At 46.5% G+C, this 16,513-nt stretch overlaps 1 protein-coding gene across 11 annotated transcripts in view; it reads right to left on the bottom strand.

Annotated features, from left to right (window-relative positions):
• Positions 1–16,513, bottom strand: part of PPP2R5C (protein phosphatase 2 regulatory subunit B'gamma) — a 137,791-nt gene that overhangs the window by 22,592 nt on the left and 98,686 nt on the right. For 10 of the 11 annotated variants that reach the window (XM_057733967.1, XM_057733972.1, XM_057733969.1 and 7 more), the window contains 6 exons: positions 11,767–11,877; positions 10,670–10,762; positions 10,453–10,583; positions 5,979–6,038; positions 3,767–3,875; positions 2,251–2,304 (listed from right to left, as the gene is read on the bottom strand). In XM_057733967.1, coding sequence (XP_057589950.1) covers positions 2,251–2,304; positions 3,767–3,875; positions 5,979–6,038; positions 10,453–10,583; positions 10,670–10,762; positions 11,767–11,877 — 558 coding nt within the window. The remainder of the gene's footprint in view (positions 1–2,250; positions 2,305–3,766; positions 3,876–5,978; positions 6,039–10,452; positions 10,584–10,669; positions 10,763–11,766; positions 11,878–16,513) is intronic. The other variant, XM_057733971.1, reaches the window with a different exon arrangement.

The raw sequence follows: 16,513 nt of genomic DNA, 5'->3' as shown, positions 1-16,513 counted from the left end.
TCTCCTTATTTTTGAAGTAGGAAAAGGGCAAGGTGTATCTTAGAATTTCTTCACATAGCACTTTAGTTTGGAGAAGACCTTCAAATACAAATAGGAATTAGGACGTCTCACCACTGAAGAAAGATATTAAAAAGGGTTTTTTATTATTAGTGCCATCTCATTTTTCTTTCCCTATCTGAACATGTCTTCAGTTTAGTAGGAGGATAAAATAACATATCCTCACCCTAAATTGGAGTGGATACTTTGTGTTTGATATTGAAGTCTGATGAGATCTGGGATATTTCCTTGGGGGCTTCTAGAATGTTGGACAGAGCTGAGGCAGAGGCATGAGGAGACCCTAGAGAGGGGGTGCAGGGATGGGTCACTCTGGAAAGGGCTGCAGAGTGGGGCAGCCCCTCTTCCCTCCTCAGGCAGCAGCTGAGGGATGTGACCAGAGGCTTTTCCTGAATTTGGGAGTGAGATGGTGGAGGCTACACACAGAATTTAAAAGCTTAAAAAGAAAGGAGAGATCAGAAGCAGTTTAACTCAGGAATAAAGTATTAAGAATTCCTATTTAACTATGAAAATTACAATTTCACAGGAAAACTGTGAAAGACCACTAAAGGGAAAGGAAAGACTCAGGAATTTATTTACCTTTTTTAGTCCAATAGTGACTTTTAAAAGAGTCTTCAAACATTTAAACTGGCATCTAATACTTCTTGCTTTGTTACTTAATAGTAAAAACAACTCAATCAAGAAATGGGCAATGAATTTAAAGATATTTCTAAAAAGAAGAAACACAAATGGCCAACACACACGTATAAAGAGGCCCAACATCATTAGTCATTGGAGAAATGCAAACCAAAAAACCACGAGATCCTACTTCACACTCACTAGGATGGTTATAATAAAAAAGAATGGAGAATGACAAGTGTTGGCGAGGATGTGGATTAACTGGACCCCTTGTGCACTGGTGATGGGAATGCAAAATGGTGCAGCTGCTATGGAAAATGGTATGGCATTTCCTCAAAAATCTAACCATAGAATTATCATGTGATTCAGCAATTCCACTTCTGGGTATGCACCCAAAGGGACTGAAAACAGAGATAAGAGGAAATGTTTGCACACGTGTGTTCACAGTAGTATTATTCACAATAGCCAAGATGTGGAAACAACTCAAGTTTCCATTGACAGCTGAACGAATAGACAAGGTGTGGTCCAGTCATACAGTGGGGTACTATTCAGCCACAAAAGGGAATGGATTTCTGCCACACATGGCAATATGGATGGACCCTGAGCACATTATGCTGAGTGAAGTAAGCCCATCGCGAAAGGATGGATCCTGTATGACTGCACTTACATAAGGTATCTGGAGCAGTCAAATTCAGACAGGAGGTGGATTCGAGGTTATCAAGGGGAGGGCGGAGGGTAACTGGGGAGTTACTATTTAATGAAGACAGAGTTTCTGTTTGGGGCGATGACAAAGTTTTAGAAATAGGTGACAGTGGCATAACACTGTGAATGTAATTAATGCCACTGAATTGTACACTTAAAACAGCAAATTTTGTTATATAGTATATTTTACCACAATTGAAATAAATTAATAACTTAATATATCAAAACCATTGAATCATACATTTTAAGTGGGTGAGCTATATGGGATGTGAATTACATCTCAATAAAGCTGATAAAAAAAGTGTACTCAAATGCTTCAACTGGCACCTGACACGCCCAACTTTATGAATCTAGATTACGATAGCCTCTTTATTTTTAATAAAGATAAAATGCCAAGAAACTAAGAAATCTAAACACTGACGGGTAGCAATCTAATGTTCATTTATGATGCAATGATCATAAAATAGCTACACTCTAACTTGGAAAGAATTTTCAGGACAGTAAAACCTCTTTAGCACAAGCACTTTGAATCCTTACTACAATTCCTCTGACTAGTTAGTAATATGTGCTGTTAAACCAGGCGACGTGGAAGTATTAAACTGCACGTGACTCAGCAGCCATGCTGTTCAAAGAGTAAAATGCAATGAGGGGTAAGATGGCCATCTTATTACATAAAATAATCACTTGGACAAGGGAACTCATTATTAAAATTACTACGGTTTGAAAACTTGTAACACATGAATGAAATTAGTTTGTGTTTATTAGTGTTATAACTTAAGATGAAGAAGCTGTCTTGGTGAAGCAGCCACACTGTGATACTGACACTTGGACGCACACACTACATCACAAGGCCCTGACCTGAGAGGGAGTACTTACCGGTTCAGTGAGGGTGCTGTCCTTTTCTAAGAACTGCACTACACAGTACGCCAGCTACAGTTAAGAGGAGAAAATGTATTAATATTCCATTTTAACATGGAAATAAATGCTGTATCACCATTAGACACCTTCCTTTGGGCAGAGATGGCCGGATGTGATCAGTACTGCCCCCTCCCACGACTGTCCCCCTGCAACCGCTTCCCCTTGGGTGGGTGTGGGCTCCTTCCACAGGCCCTGCTGGAGGCTCTGGGTGGGACTCTCAGGGAGGGACTCCAGGACCAATGTGCAACACAGATCAACTGTAGAAGGAACATCAGAAAACTAAAAAAAACCCAGGACATAGTCTTTTAGACCAACACCAAAAAAGTCAGCCCAGGTTTGGTGGGATGTTTCTCGTGGCCTTTTTGGAGACTGTAGTAGACAAGTAATCTAACTGCTATGAACAAATTAAAATCTGTTTCCCTCTTAAATCCCTAAACTATTAATTTCTAAAACAGAACAACTAACACGATAACAAACTGGCTGGATGTAAAGATATTATCAGTTAATAGGAATCAGAGAAAAAACTCTATGTAAAAGATTTCCCAGGAAGCCAGTGTCATTAGAATCATCTAAAGAATACATTTTCTGAAACCACACGGCAAACTACCTGAGGGAGGCCCTGTAGAATGGGAGGGGTTCCTGGTTCTTGGACCCAGACGTGGGTGTGTGCTGGCCCCACGCCCGCAGGGAGGGTGGCCGTCTCCCTGAAACCTTCTGCACTGCAGTCAGTGTAGCTTACACCTGTCTACGTGGAACTTAGAAGAAAAGTGAAGGGAAAAAAAAAAACAACAGTGAAGGGAAACCCAAATTTCCTGGGGAAATGCACCCGACCAACAAGTTAGAAACTACTTATGGATTGGTTTTTCACTGTAACTGTAAATGGATTTTCACAAAGTTATAAAAACCCCACAGCTTAAAAAAAAAAACCTTTTCTTTTTTTTTTTGAAATAAATACTTTATTTATTTTTTTGGCTGCACCACGTGGCTTGTGTGATCTTAGTTCCCTGACCAGGGATCAAACTTGTGATCCCTGCAGTGGAAGCGCGGAGCCCTAACCACTAGACTGCCATGGAAGTCCCCAAACAACTTTTTCTTATGCCATTTTACTGGGCCTCGGACAAAGGGGCGTTGTCTTTGAGGTGCTAGATTTCAATCCCACCACAGGAAGCCTTCCTCTGAAAGGTCTTCCTCGACCCTTCAGTGCGTGAAACCACTCCCTTCTCGATGCTTACAACCAATTTTGAAATTCTCCATTCCTGAGATTTTTCTGACTTTCTTAAAAGCAATCTCTCTCTACTCCCTTATCCTTTCACTCATCACCAGAACCTTGACACCCAAGTCAACACTGTGATGTAAGAGAGAAAACATTCCCAGTTAGAGGCTGGGGTTCTATCTTCTGAGTTCACTGATGTCCAAGCAGAGATGGCCGAGCTCCCTCCTGAGGCCCCACCGACATCACGGGGAGAGCCCTTACCTGAGGATGATAGACGCTCAGAGACTTCACTTTGTGCAAAGGTAATAACACCTTCAATAAGAAAATCTTGTGCTCTTCTTTTAGTGGTAAGGCAAATCCATTAATTATACTGTGAAAACAGAATTTAATAAGAGTTTGAATATTTACAAATTTCAGATTAAAAAACATATCTTGTAGAGACATGGATGGACTTAGAGACTGTTATACAGAGTGAAGTGAGTCAGAAAGAAAAACAAATATCATATATTAACATATATATGCAGAATATAGAAAAATGGTACAAAATGACCCGTTTGCAAGGCAGAAATAGAGACACAGATGTAGAAAACAAACATGGAACCAAGTGGGGAAAGCGGGGAGGGTTGGGGGGGGGAATGAATTGGGAGATTGGGACTGCCATATATACATTACTAATAAGAAAAAAAATACCAAATTGTACACTCTAAATATATGCAGTTTATTGTCTGTTAACTGTATCTCAATAAAAGTTCTTTAAAAAACAAAAACCAAAAAACACATCTTGCTGTTTTTCTTTCCGTTTTTGTGTTCAACATGAAAACCAGCAAGCAAATTATGTGTGTCAAGAAAAAGAGAGGAGAGTAGCAGAAAAGATCACTAATACCTTCAAGAAAGCAGTTATTTTTATCTTTGTAACTACAGGATAATCTAAAAATTCTGAGTTATACAGGGAGCTACCCAGAACAGCAGGAGTCTCGGAAGGCAAAACCTCCTTCCTTCAGCAAGGCCACTAAGACCACGTAGCTCAGGTTGGCACTTGCAGCTTCCTTCAGCCTTCACCACCTTTAGGAATTCATACTTTCCCAGAGAAATTCTGCCTCATTATTCTGTACTGGAAGAACAGAGTCTGAACGTGCGAATGGGCACTGTTTAAAAATCAACAAGAAAGCTGTTCCCTTTTGTAAGGAAAGGGGGTCCCCTGCTCTAACCTCCAAGCTGAAGCTTTTGTCTGTAACATCAAGTATTTTATCTATTTGGTTTTATTAGGGAAGTTCCTGAGAGCTGTAGATGCAGTTAAAGTGACTCCTAAATTGGTCCCTCGTTCATGAGCCTGGGGCACATGGTGCTGCAGGCAGGGTTAGTCTGAAGTGGCCTCTAGGATGGTGTGCGCATTCAAATGAGGGGACAGGAGAGAACCCCTGAGGCCCTTGTGTGTGGTGTGGCGGGCTGCCTGGACACTTGGCTCAGCTCACCCCAGCCTTGCAACAGCCTCAGACCTGAGTATGATTATCTTTCCACTCTGTAGATAAGGAAACGGAAGGCAAGAGTGATTAAGGAAGGCCGGACAGCTAGCAAGGGCACCCACTACACCCTGCTGGGAAGAGAACCCTGGGGTGTGTCAGAGTACAGTCCTCCACGAGGACCATCCTTTGTTTTACATTATATCTGAAACAGCGAGGAGAGTTGTTTTCAGAAGGACTGGACCACAGATCCACCAGATGACGACAGTGTTCCTCTGAAAAGCTTACTGTGCTCAATAGCTTTGGGAATCACTGGATTAAACACGAGTATAGTTTCTTCCCTACAGGACTCCTCAGAACATTTAGCTGTTAATGTGCACTGAATCCCCAAGTAAGGTGTTGGAGAAAATGTACTTCCAAGCTTATTTGGCCATGGAACCCTGAGGAACTCTGGGAATCAGTGAGTTAGGAGGTCTGATAGAAAACCTATAGGTCATTGATTAAAAAAAAAAATGACAGCAAGCAAGAACTCTACTTGGATTAAGATGATGAAATTTTTGAAATGTTAATTACTTTATAAGTATACATATGAAAAATTTATAAACTCAAAGCAATCTGAAATATTAGCATTTACTCAATACCCCAGATGTATAATAAACGATCCAGTCTTCTTCTAAGTGTCAAATATAAACTTTCTTAATGTAACTATCTGTAACACTGTTCTTGAAGAAATAATTGAAATTATGTTCCCACAGTAATGCTACTGAGGTATAGGAAACAGAATCTACATATGGAACCATATGGATAGGAGAGGTTTGTCATTTAGTGTCATTTAGTTCTGATCCAAAAGCTCACCAGCCCCTGCCATTAAGTGAGGCTATTTAAGTTCTTTTAGGGAACGGTTTCAGTTGCTTTGCTTTGGGGAGGGGAGTGGGTGAACACAATGAACTGGATCATTTTAGCATAAATTCCATCTAAGGCCTTTTGTTACCAATAACAAAGAGACAACTTACCTTCCCAATATTTCCAGTAATTCTGCTATGCCATTGTGATGCTCTGTTTCATAAATAAATCTAGAAAAAGCAATTTGTCAGTTAGAATTAGACACTGAAATAATGGCTGGAAAAGACTAAAATCCTCTGAATAAGAAAACAATGCTTTTAGGAAGAAAACCACGTAGCCAGGCAACAATAAGCACATCTATTTGTGAAAACTGTTCCTGGGGCACTATAATTGTTACCACAGAAACTCCTCAAAGCCTGGACATGCAGACACTTGGAGGGCAGAGAGCGTGGACTTGCTCACATTTCTCCCTAATGTTTTATTTTGAAAGTTTCAAACATAAAGTGGAAAGATCTTTACAGTGAGCACCTGTATTTCAATCACCTAGATTTGACAGCGAACATATATCCCTCTGTCCATCCCTTAATCCATTTTATTTTTTTTGCTGCATTTCAACCTAAGTTGACATCTTACTCAGTTTTAAAGCCTCCAATGTTTAGCAAAGTCTCTGCAAAGGGCGCAAGTTACTTCCTCACCACTGGGCCATCTCCCCTACTTCCACAATGACACCCCACATTTTCCCTATGCTGCTTCAAATGCCATCTTCTGAAACCCCATCTGAGTAGCCTGACTCACCTCCCCCGAGAAGCCGCTCCCTTGGGGTCCCCATGCGCACTCCCTGGGACTCCCAGCAGCTCCTGCAGCCTGTGTCAGCCTGAGGATGGGGACAAAGACTTATGGTCACTGTGTCCCTGGTGCTAGGCCCAAGCCTGGCATCTGCCCAATGCTTGAAACGTGAGGCTGAATGAACTGGGGTCAGGGAGAGGGAACAGGGATGGGGGAACAGGAAAGCGTCTTCTCTCTCCAAGGATTTCTCAGAAACCACTGCTCCTGCCCCACAGCCTGGCTTACCTGGAGTCAGGCTGAACCAACTCACCAGTGAATTTTGCCTGAAGTGAGAGGTGTCTGGTGTCTGAAGAAGGTTCCTGCCTATCAGATAAAAACTACTAGTTTAGAGCCAGCTTGAGGCCAAAAGTAAGAGTTTGTGTTGATCAAAAATTTTCATTGTCCTTATTTGAAACAAATGGAATAGTGACCTTATGGTCAAGAACAGATCAAATACCCACACAGTCTGACACACTCCTGAGAAGGGGGTCTAACATCTCTAGGTTTTGACAAGTCTTTAAAGATGTGGACGAGGAGCGGGGAGAGAACCTGTTAGGCTCGAATAGAGGTGGGTGATGTGCAGGCAAGGCAGACACGCGGAGGCCTGGACACCAGCTTAGACAGATCGGAGCTGAACCCACAGGGACTGGGTCAGAACCACGGAGCAGCAAAACACAGTGAGTGGAAACAAATGTGGTCACAGGGCAGAGCCGAAGCAGGGAAGTGCCCGTGGCGGAGCCCGGTGGCCGGGCCGGTGAGATCAAGGGCGGCAGGCGATAGGCTGTGCTGCGGGTGGGGCGCCCGTGCCAGCCTCAGACACGTCGGCCCCGTCACTGCCCCTGCCCTGAGACCGAAAGCGAGCCTCATGGGAGCTCCGGCCTCCGTGGACGTCTACACGGGGAGGTGCTTTAGTTCAAGAAACTCAACCTGCGGCTCCCTTCACTTCCCCTGTTATACTTGAAATATTTAAAACGGTTTAGATCTCTAAAGTTATAGTGCAACCAACCAACTTCAATTCCTAGCCCTCTGTTTACACCTGGAGGGCTGTGCAGGCAGCAGGTGGGTGAGGCTGCTGAAGCCCTGGGTGCTCAGCTCCCGCCTCCGACAGGCAGAGCGGCCGAGCCCCTGGGCATCACTTGTGATCTACCTCCACCAGCACTCACGTTTAAATATGGACAGCCGTTAGCTATAAGCCATGTTGTTTTCCTAAATCAACGTTACTATATTCTCACCGATAAATTCTTAATCCCTGAGTATTTTATAGATTTGGAGTAGGCGTAGGAAAGAGAAAGGAAGTCTAGCTCCCCTTCTCTTTCCAGAGGGAAACAAGAAAGTGGGGTACAAAACAGGAGGGAAGCCCTAAGGGTCCATGTAGAGCAGGCTACAGTGTTTCTCACTCTTTCAGCAAAAAGCAACTAGGACCCTCCCCAAACTGAGCTGGAACCTGCCTGTTGAGCACAGTCTCCAAAATGATGTCACCTATTCTTCTCCCCCTGAGGATGCGTCCTGCGCCTCACACGCAGAGGTGGAAGCTACTCCCCCTTGAAGCTGGGCTGTCCTCAATTCCCCAAGTGACTCTGATCGATAGAAAGGGACAAAACCAGTCTGCACCAGGCCTGGCCAAGCCCTGAGGGGCACCGGCAGCTGCTACAGAACTCTGCCCGGGGCCACCAGGTCACGGTCACAGAGCCCTGCACAGATCACAGAATGAAAGGAATAGCAAACAGCTGATTTAAGCCCCCAAGCCATGGGGGGTTTGTTCTGCAGCAGAGAGAACCAAGCCTGGCTCCACCTGTCACCTAACCTTCAAGCTCCACTGTTTGCCACGCAGGCGCGAGCCCTCACCCAGAACTGGGTTTAACTCACTTGTGAAAATGCTGACTAGAGTGAGAAACCACAGGAGGAACCTCACACTAACACCTTCATGAAGGTGAACCAAACACGTTTGAAATACTGTCTCATAAGCCGCAGCTGCACCAGGAGGAACGCAGATGAGCAGAATACAGCTCTTGAGATCCTTCTCAATTTCTCTCACATGAAATGAGGAGGGGGTGGTGCTGGAGGTGGAGACCCAGGCTGGTTGTGGAATCCACAGAACCTGCTTCTTTCTGATCGCGCACATCAACAACGGTTTTACAGAAAAGACTACTGAAAACAAAATGAGAACACCACACACTCCAGCACTGAGTGCTCATGAGAGCTGAGCCGCGCTCCGTGAGTAGCTTCTGAACAAGAGCCTAGTTAAGCATTTCAGTTACTAAGTCAAGGTTCCTCAAGGTATGAGGCATTCTCTGCCTCCTGCAGGCAGGCAGTGACTGATGATTCTGCACAGCGCCTACGTGCACAGGGAAGAAACCTTCAGGCAGAGCTTCCATTTTAGCCTACAAGACTAGAACTGAAATCCCGCCTGTCCACTGTGGATTAAATAGTGTATGCTACGTTTTGGTAGAGAAGAACATCTGTCAAGGAATGATCATGTTAAAAAGGAAACATGACACCAAGAAATACAAAATAGGAACTTAACGTTTAGGAAATATGATGTCACTCCGTAAGTCAATGTGTTCAGCCTGGGCTCCATCACATAGATGGGCTGTGGGGAGCTTGGAGTGAGTTTGAAGGGAAGCCACGCACAAGCTGGAGGCTCCGACACCGAAATACCACATCGTGTGTGATGGTCCCTGTGACTGCAGGAGGCAGGGTGAGGACGGCAGGGGCAGGCTGCTGTCACCACCAGGATTCGTCACTACCTGCGGCATCCTGGAATCAGGGGCCTGAGGTATAAGCTGTCCCTTAAAAACTCAGAGTAAACTGCTCATTCAGTGAGCTTTCCGTCCGGGGACAGAGAAGAAACTACACTGACGGTTTCATCCATCCGCATTTATCTGGGGCCCCCAGGAGGCAGCAGGACACTGGGGCTGGGCTGTGAGCTAAGTGGCTGGCACGACGTCTGCGACGCCTGCCCTCCCAGGAGGCCGGGCTGTCTGCCAAGCTGGGGGCCTTCCTGGTGCGGGGACACCTCTGGAAGCCTGGGAGGGTGAAGAGAAGGGCTGGTGGAAGGGAACGAGAGGACGTTCTGGGAGGCCCTGGTGTGGAAGGAGCCCGGAGCCTGAGAGGCGCCCGAGGGCTTGCCCAGGACCTACACCTGCTCATCCAAAGAGCAGGTCAGTGTGGGAGTCAGAGGACTGAGGGGTGTTCAGACCATGAGACCTTGAGAGGAGGTGACAGGCAGGGTGTGTGAGGGGTCAAGGGGTCCAACTGAACGCTGAGCTGCACTGCAGGGAACACTCCTCCGTGAGTCCTGGGGCGCGGCCCTCCTCCACTAAAACTGGACCAGGCCTCCGTGGTCCTGCGGACCTGGGGGCGCTGCGCCGCCTCACCCGCTGCTCCCGCAGGTGCACGGTGCGAGCCTCCCAAGACTCCCTGCTCCACTCCTCCCTTCTTTCACTGAGAGTCAGCGGGGGGCGAACCAGCACCGTGTGGGGCGAGGAAACCGCTGGCTCCAGATGGGCCGGTTCACCCCCATCTCCAGGGAACCGCACTCAGGGAGACCGGCCTGCCCGTAAAAGCTGGAACAGTGGGTGTGAGCTGGGGGGCGGGGGGTGGGAAGGAGAGGAGCAGGCACAGAGGCAAGGGGGCCCTGCCCAACGCAGAGACAGAGGTGTAGATGAGGGCCCACCTGCGCAGGACAAGCCAGCTGCTCAGAACCAGCCACTCCTGCTCCTCAGCCACTCGGCCAAAGGAAACCATGAGGCAGGGCATTAAGTGTGAACAGGAGCGTCACCATGCAAAAAGGGACACGTCACCCACATACTGACTTACCTATAAAATATATTATTTATCTGTTTTCTGATGTAAGCTCTTAAGCCTAAGAATTTTCCATAGATTCTGTGAAGGGTAGTTTTAAGAAAATCTCTCTCGCGAGGATCTTCACTGTCAAAGAGCTCTAAAAGCTTCAAGAAGAAAAAGACACTCAGTGATGCGGTATTCTCTCTGTGCAGATTACAGCGTTTGTAGTTTCAGCTAATTTGTACCTTACCTGCAATACAAACTTCTGATCAATATATTTCTTCGCTATATTAGGCTGGAAATCTGGAGACTCTAAAAATCTTAAGAAAAACTCATAAACAAGCTAGGAGGAAAAAAAAACCACAATGAGTCAAATAACATGGTATTTTATTAAATGGAGATTAAAAATACACCATGAGTTGAATCTTTGTCTGCAAATATTACCCTTAAAAAGGGGGCACGTATCTAAAGAATTTGTCAAATCTCATGGCTTAATTATAATTGATGCTGATAATTGTTTTATTTAGCTCAGAACCACAGACTATACCCTTAAACGGCATTTAAGCAAATGATCTCCATGGGTGTTGTCACCAATGCTCACAGAGACCACAGTGCACAGCAGCCACAGGCTGGGCTGTGGCCAAATTCCAGGTGGGATTCACAGCCTGTCACCTCCAAGTGTCCTGGCAGAAAGCCAGGGGGACAGAAAGCTGGGACTGCTAGGTGAGCAGGTCACAGACATAGTCACCTAGGGCTAGGACGTTCCTCCCCTTTCATGAATGGGCTGCAGGCTGTCATGGTTACACATGACACTGTGGGAGGGGATGTTCTGCTACCAAGATTGGCCCTTCCTGTCGGTTCCCCATCTAGCTCCTTCCCAGGTTTTTCACCTCCCCATCTCCCCTCCTTCAGCCGACTCAGACCTCCCTATCTAGCTCGTGGGGCATGCGCCCTGCCCAATCAACCTTTCTCCTTACAAATGTGCTAGAAAAAGGCATCAGTCAAGCAGGTGGGCCTTGGGGCGCAGAGCAGGCACGCGGTAAGTCTAAGTACCCAAAATGAGAAACGTCTGCACAAAACCTCCGACCTCAATTCAATGGTCACTTTCATCGAAAATATGCTGACAATTCCATAGCTTTGTAGTTTGTATAGTGTCCAATCAAACAAAAAACCATTAAATGTTCTCTCTTCTGCTAAAATACTTCTCTCACACGTACAGGTTTGCAGGGTCTATGACACCAAAGCTCAGAGGCCCATGCGTGACCAGTTGGAGTGGCCCAGGCCCAGGGCTCCTGCTTTGGAGCAAACCCCACCCCTCTGTGTCTGATGCACTCCAGAGTCCAGTACCTGTAGGTGAGGCCAGGCTGCTTCTAATGTCGGCTCGTCTTCCTCTGGGTCAAATTCTGCTCCCGTAGGGTTGGAGGAGGGTGGTAATGTTCGAAACATGTTAACTGCAAACTAAAACCCACATATTCTATAATTATAACCAGGACACTGAAAATATTTACAGAGAACATTTAAAACAATCTTAAGAAATTCTAATGATAGCGGCTTCTAGTGGTTATCTGGCTTGTCCTTATTCTCAAAATTCAAAAGTGGTGTGGGTCCTGAGAGCCTGGGTCAAAGCTGCAGCTGGACCCACAGCCGTGGACAGCCAACCACCAAGGTTCCTCCTGACCTTTCAGACAACCAGCACCAACAGATGCTGACGGGCAGGGATGACACCTAAGGCCTTTGTTATATGCAGTAAGTGCAGAGCAAGGAGAAAGTTCACAGTGCTAGTAAGAAAAGGGTGAGATTACGAAAGAAACAGCAGAGATCAAAGAACTGAAAATGGTGAGAAAACAGCAGAGGCTGCTTCGCACTGGAGGTTGTATACAGCTTCCCCGCCAAAGTCCTGCACAGTGACAGTGACGAGAGCAGCAATAGTCGAGACAGAGTGACTTCCAGGTGGGTGGCTAGAGGATCATTTCCAGAGGAAGGGCTGCACTGTTAGCATGGAGAGGAGTCGTCATGTCACAGGACAGCCTGGCCCATGTGTCCAGGGGCTGGAAGGGACACACAAAGAGGAGATTCCTCTGGAGAGTGGACAACTCCCTCGCAAGACTCATGGCCTCTTCTCTGCTCTCCATCTTATACTGTCCACCGCCACTCTCCCCCCACCCCAGACTCCAATTAATCTCAATTTCATAAAAATCAGTGTGTTTTACAACAGATGTTTTCTACATAAAATCTAGAATTCTTTGGAGCACAGCTACCTTTTACTGACTGTCTGGTTAATATGAACAAAGCACAAGGTACATTGACAGGTTCCTGATGTAAATGTAAAAGTTTAGTTTTTCAGTAGCACCAATTTATAACTTATTTTTCTTTAGCAGTCAGTTTAAATCTGATTGGTTACCTCACTGAATCTCTGAACCCGCTATACTGCCAGTTACAGAGCTTGACTCTAGTGATCCAAAAAGATCACTAGACTCTGTCCCTCCAAGCCCAGAAGCACAGAATCAAAACACCCAACCTACAAGACAAAATCCAGCTCCACTACAATACTGAGGGTCTCTGTGGAGAGAGTTTAGAGCACTCATGGCTGTTCAGATAACAGTCTCATAAAGACCAAGCTAAAACTCCACAGCACCTCTTTTGTCTCGTCCTGTCTTTGTATAACACCATTTTCCATGAAGAAAAACACTCACTCCCCAAGTCCTGGGCTCTAGAAGCCCTGAGCATCAAATGTTTGCTCTCTGTGTCATGAGACAGAAGCAGACGCAGACAGTCCAGGAATGGGATGAACAGAGAATGGCTGGAACAAGTAACTAAAAGCCAGAAATAAGTGACTAAAAAAATCTTTCAGTAAAAATGTGAGTAATGCTCCTAAGACGTGAGTAAAAAGAAGAGGCGGTCTGGAACCTGTGAATGGGGTGTGTGCACAGGGCCCCGGAAGAGGCCTCCCAAACAACAGGTGACTGGCATCCAGAGGCTGGGACAGGTGTTGCCAGGTAGAAGGAGCACATCCTCCATCGCTGATCCCCAGGCCCCCTGATCACAAAGCCCACAGAACAGAACAAGGGGATGTTAGGAGCCCACCCACTAAGGAAAGGCACAGCCATTGTCTCCTCTGGGCCTGCGAGGTGGGGGTGGGGGCAGCAGAAGCAGCCCTGTCACCACCAGCTGCTGCCCCCGGTCCATGGGCTGTGAAGTGTGGAGAGAACAGGGTCAGAAAGGACCCCAAGGCCTTCATGGGGTGTGGCATTCCTGAGCTGGGCTTCCCAATCTTCTCCCTCAAAGCCAGTGATTAGGGGAATCCAAGAGAAATGCCCAGAGATCGTGGTGGGGACCATGGGTCTGGGCTGCATCCTGGGGGTAGATGTGTCTGTGAACACAGGCTGTGCTGTCTCTCTGGGAGACTTGCTGGAGTGCCTGTGACATCGGGGTGCAGGGCACCTAGAGGGGAGTGCACCGGCCACCTCAGCGGCTGCATGGGAGGGACACAGAGGCTAGAGGGAAGAGAGGAGTGGTCAGCTCGCCCAGACAGGGGCTGGAGGCTGGGACATAAAGAGAGGCGGGTGCCCCTCAGGGAGGGTTTTTCGGGAAGCCCAACACTCTCCAGAGCACAGATGTCCCCCAGGGAGGGGCTGCCACCCTGGCAGAGGCAAGGCCACAGGAGCAGGCACAAGCCCTGCTCAAGGCTCAGCTGGGCCTCAGCCCCTCGTCTCCCGCTTCAGGTCCCTCATTGGCCAGCCTGCCTAAGGGGAAGAAGGGGCCAGATGAGGCTCTGAGTCAGGGATTGAAGTGATAAACTAGGTGCAACAGCTGTAACCACAGGGGCAGGAACAGGAGATATAAAAGATCATGGTTAAAGGCAATGACTGAAAAAAATAAAACATAACCATGTGACGGCTTAGTCTCACAGTACCCACTATTCAATCCAACAGCAATCTGAGTGTCACTGTGATGGCATTTAGTAACTGTGGTCACATTTAGATCAGCTGACTTTACGTAAAGGAGATTACCCACGAGAATGAGGGTGGGCCTCAACCAATCAGTTGAAAAGTCTTCTAAGAGCAAAACTGGTTTCCTTGAGGAAGAAGCAATTCCACTGTGGACAGCAGCATCAGTGCCTGCCCCACGGAATTCGAATTTGCCCCATCTGACTCCACAAAGCATAAGACACTTCCTCAAAAATCCACCCCCCACCCCCCCACGCATCCATTCATCTCTCTCTCTGTCTGTCTCTATCCTACTGGTTCTGTTGCTCTGGAAGAACTTTGATCCACCTGGTCAGCTGAGATTCCTCAGTAACCGGCTGTAGTAAAGCTAATGATTCCAGCCTCAAGTTGAAGTCCCACGGCACACTGTTCAGTCAGCTATGGCCCATCCCTAACACCCGCACATTCACTGAATCCCAGGTGCTGAGTTAGGGGCATGCAAGTGGTTGTAGACCAACTTGCTCTGAATGCAAAAATCCCCTTTTCAGTGTCCTGAGAGGATGACCATCCTTGATCCAGGAGGTTTTCTTACTAGCCAACTCCAATGGATAAAACGTTATTTCTTTCACACCACAACAAAAACCTCACACTGTAATTTCTACCCTCCTCTCCTACCACATTAATTTAATGCTCACCTCTAGAAAAGGCTAAAGATACTAAAAACTAAAACGTAGATAAAAGAGCAGAAGACAAAAAGCAGGCCACCTCGAGCTGCCCTTGGGTTTCTAACCCACCAATCTTTCTCAAGACAACAACTTCAGGATTCATCAGTTGAGCACCTCGGTGCTGACATCCACGTGCCGTCTACATGCACGGAGTTCACTCTGAGAGCCATGCAAGGCAATCGCTGTCAACATCACTCCACGGAAACCAGAGGTCATCTATTTCTACTGCAGGTCTAGAAGTCTTAGATCTAATACAGACCACGCAGATCCAGCCCAACCTCTCACTGAGACACACTGATTCGGAGAGCAGCGTGGTCCCTGGAATCAGAGCGACAATCAGGTCCTACACAGAGAGAGGTAGCATCGCCTAAGGGGACAGCCTCCCTGGGTCCTCTTCTCACCCAGAGCAGGACCCAAGACTGAAAAGCCTCCTCAAGCCTTGGTTTTCTCACCCGTTGAAAGAGGGTAAATCCTTTCTTTGCACTGGCACGTGTGAAACAGAGACGTCACCACGTGTGCAGGCATGCACGTATATAACCCACGCAGCCCCTGAGTGTGGCATGGACTTACCGTGGTAGTAGGAAGCACCTGTTTTTACAGCTTTCTTGACACTTCTACTTTCAGTATTTAAATGACCCTGCAGATGTTCTCCCAGTTGCTAAATTTATTGAATAAATGCAAACCAAAATGGCTCAAGAAGCAAGTTTATAGAAAATTCTCACAATTCAGCAATAACATGTAGCCTTTCTATACCTGTAATAGTCATCACCAGTGGGTAAAGTGATAAAATATTCATGCTGTGACACAACTGCAGTACAGTAGAACATATAAAGGTTTAAGAAGAGATACACTCCAAAAAGAAACGCTGATAATCTAATTTCAGAGACAACAAGGAAAGAAAGGTTGATTATTCAGCTCTCTGTTTAAAACCACAAGGGTTTTCTACTATGTTATTGACTCTGCTTTATTCATGTGAATAGGATTTATAAAGGTGAGCCCACCAAAGGCCAAATTACAGCTCTTCCTCTTGTAATAGGGATGCCAGGTTCTGAGGGTCATACTGCTAAGAGATACATTTCGGAGGTGGAGAGGTAGGGAGCCCTTCTACATTATCTTTTAAATAGAAAGCTGTCATTTGATTGCAAATGATACAACTGGAAAAATCAATAGAGCTAACAGTCAGACCATCACACCTGGGCCACCCATACAAAACCCAAAACACGAACCTAACAGCTACATCTTCTCCACCAACAACAGGCAACGAGGAAACATAATTGAAAGGAGGACCCCAGGGACTCGGCCACAAAAATGACCAAGGGCCTAGGAACTTGAAACCAGTTACAAGGCCTCAATGAGAGCATGAAAACGCTAAGAAAGGCACTGAAGGATGCCCAAACGAATGAGCATCCTTCCCTTCTCGAGTGTGAGAGGACACCGTATCAC

Source organism: Hippopotamus amphibius, chromosome 4 (genome assembly GCF_030028045.1).
Source record: "Hippopotamus amphibius kiboko isolate mHipAmp2 chromosome 4, mHipAmp2.hap2, whole genome shotgun sequence".
Classification (NCBI taxonomy): Eukaryota; Metazoa; Chordata; class Mammalia; order Artiodactyla; family Hippopotamidae; genus Hippopotamus; species Hippopotamus amphibius.
Note: the sequence above shows the minus strand (reverse complement) of the source record. Positions and strands in the feature narration are given on the sequence as shown.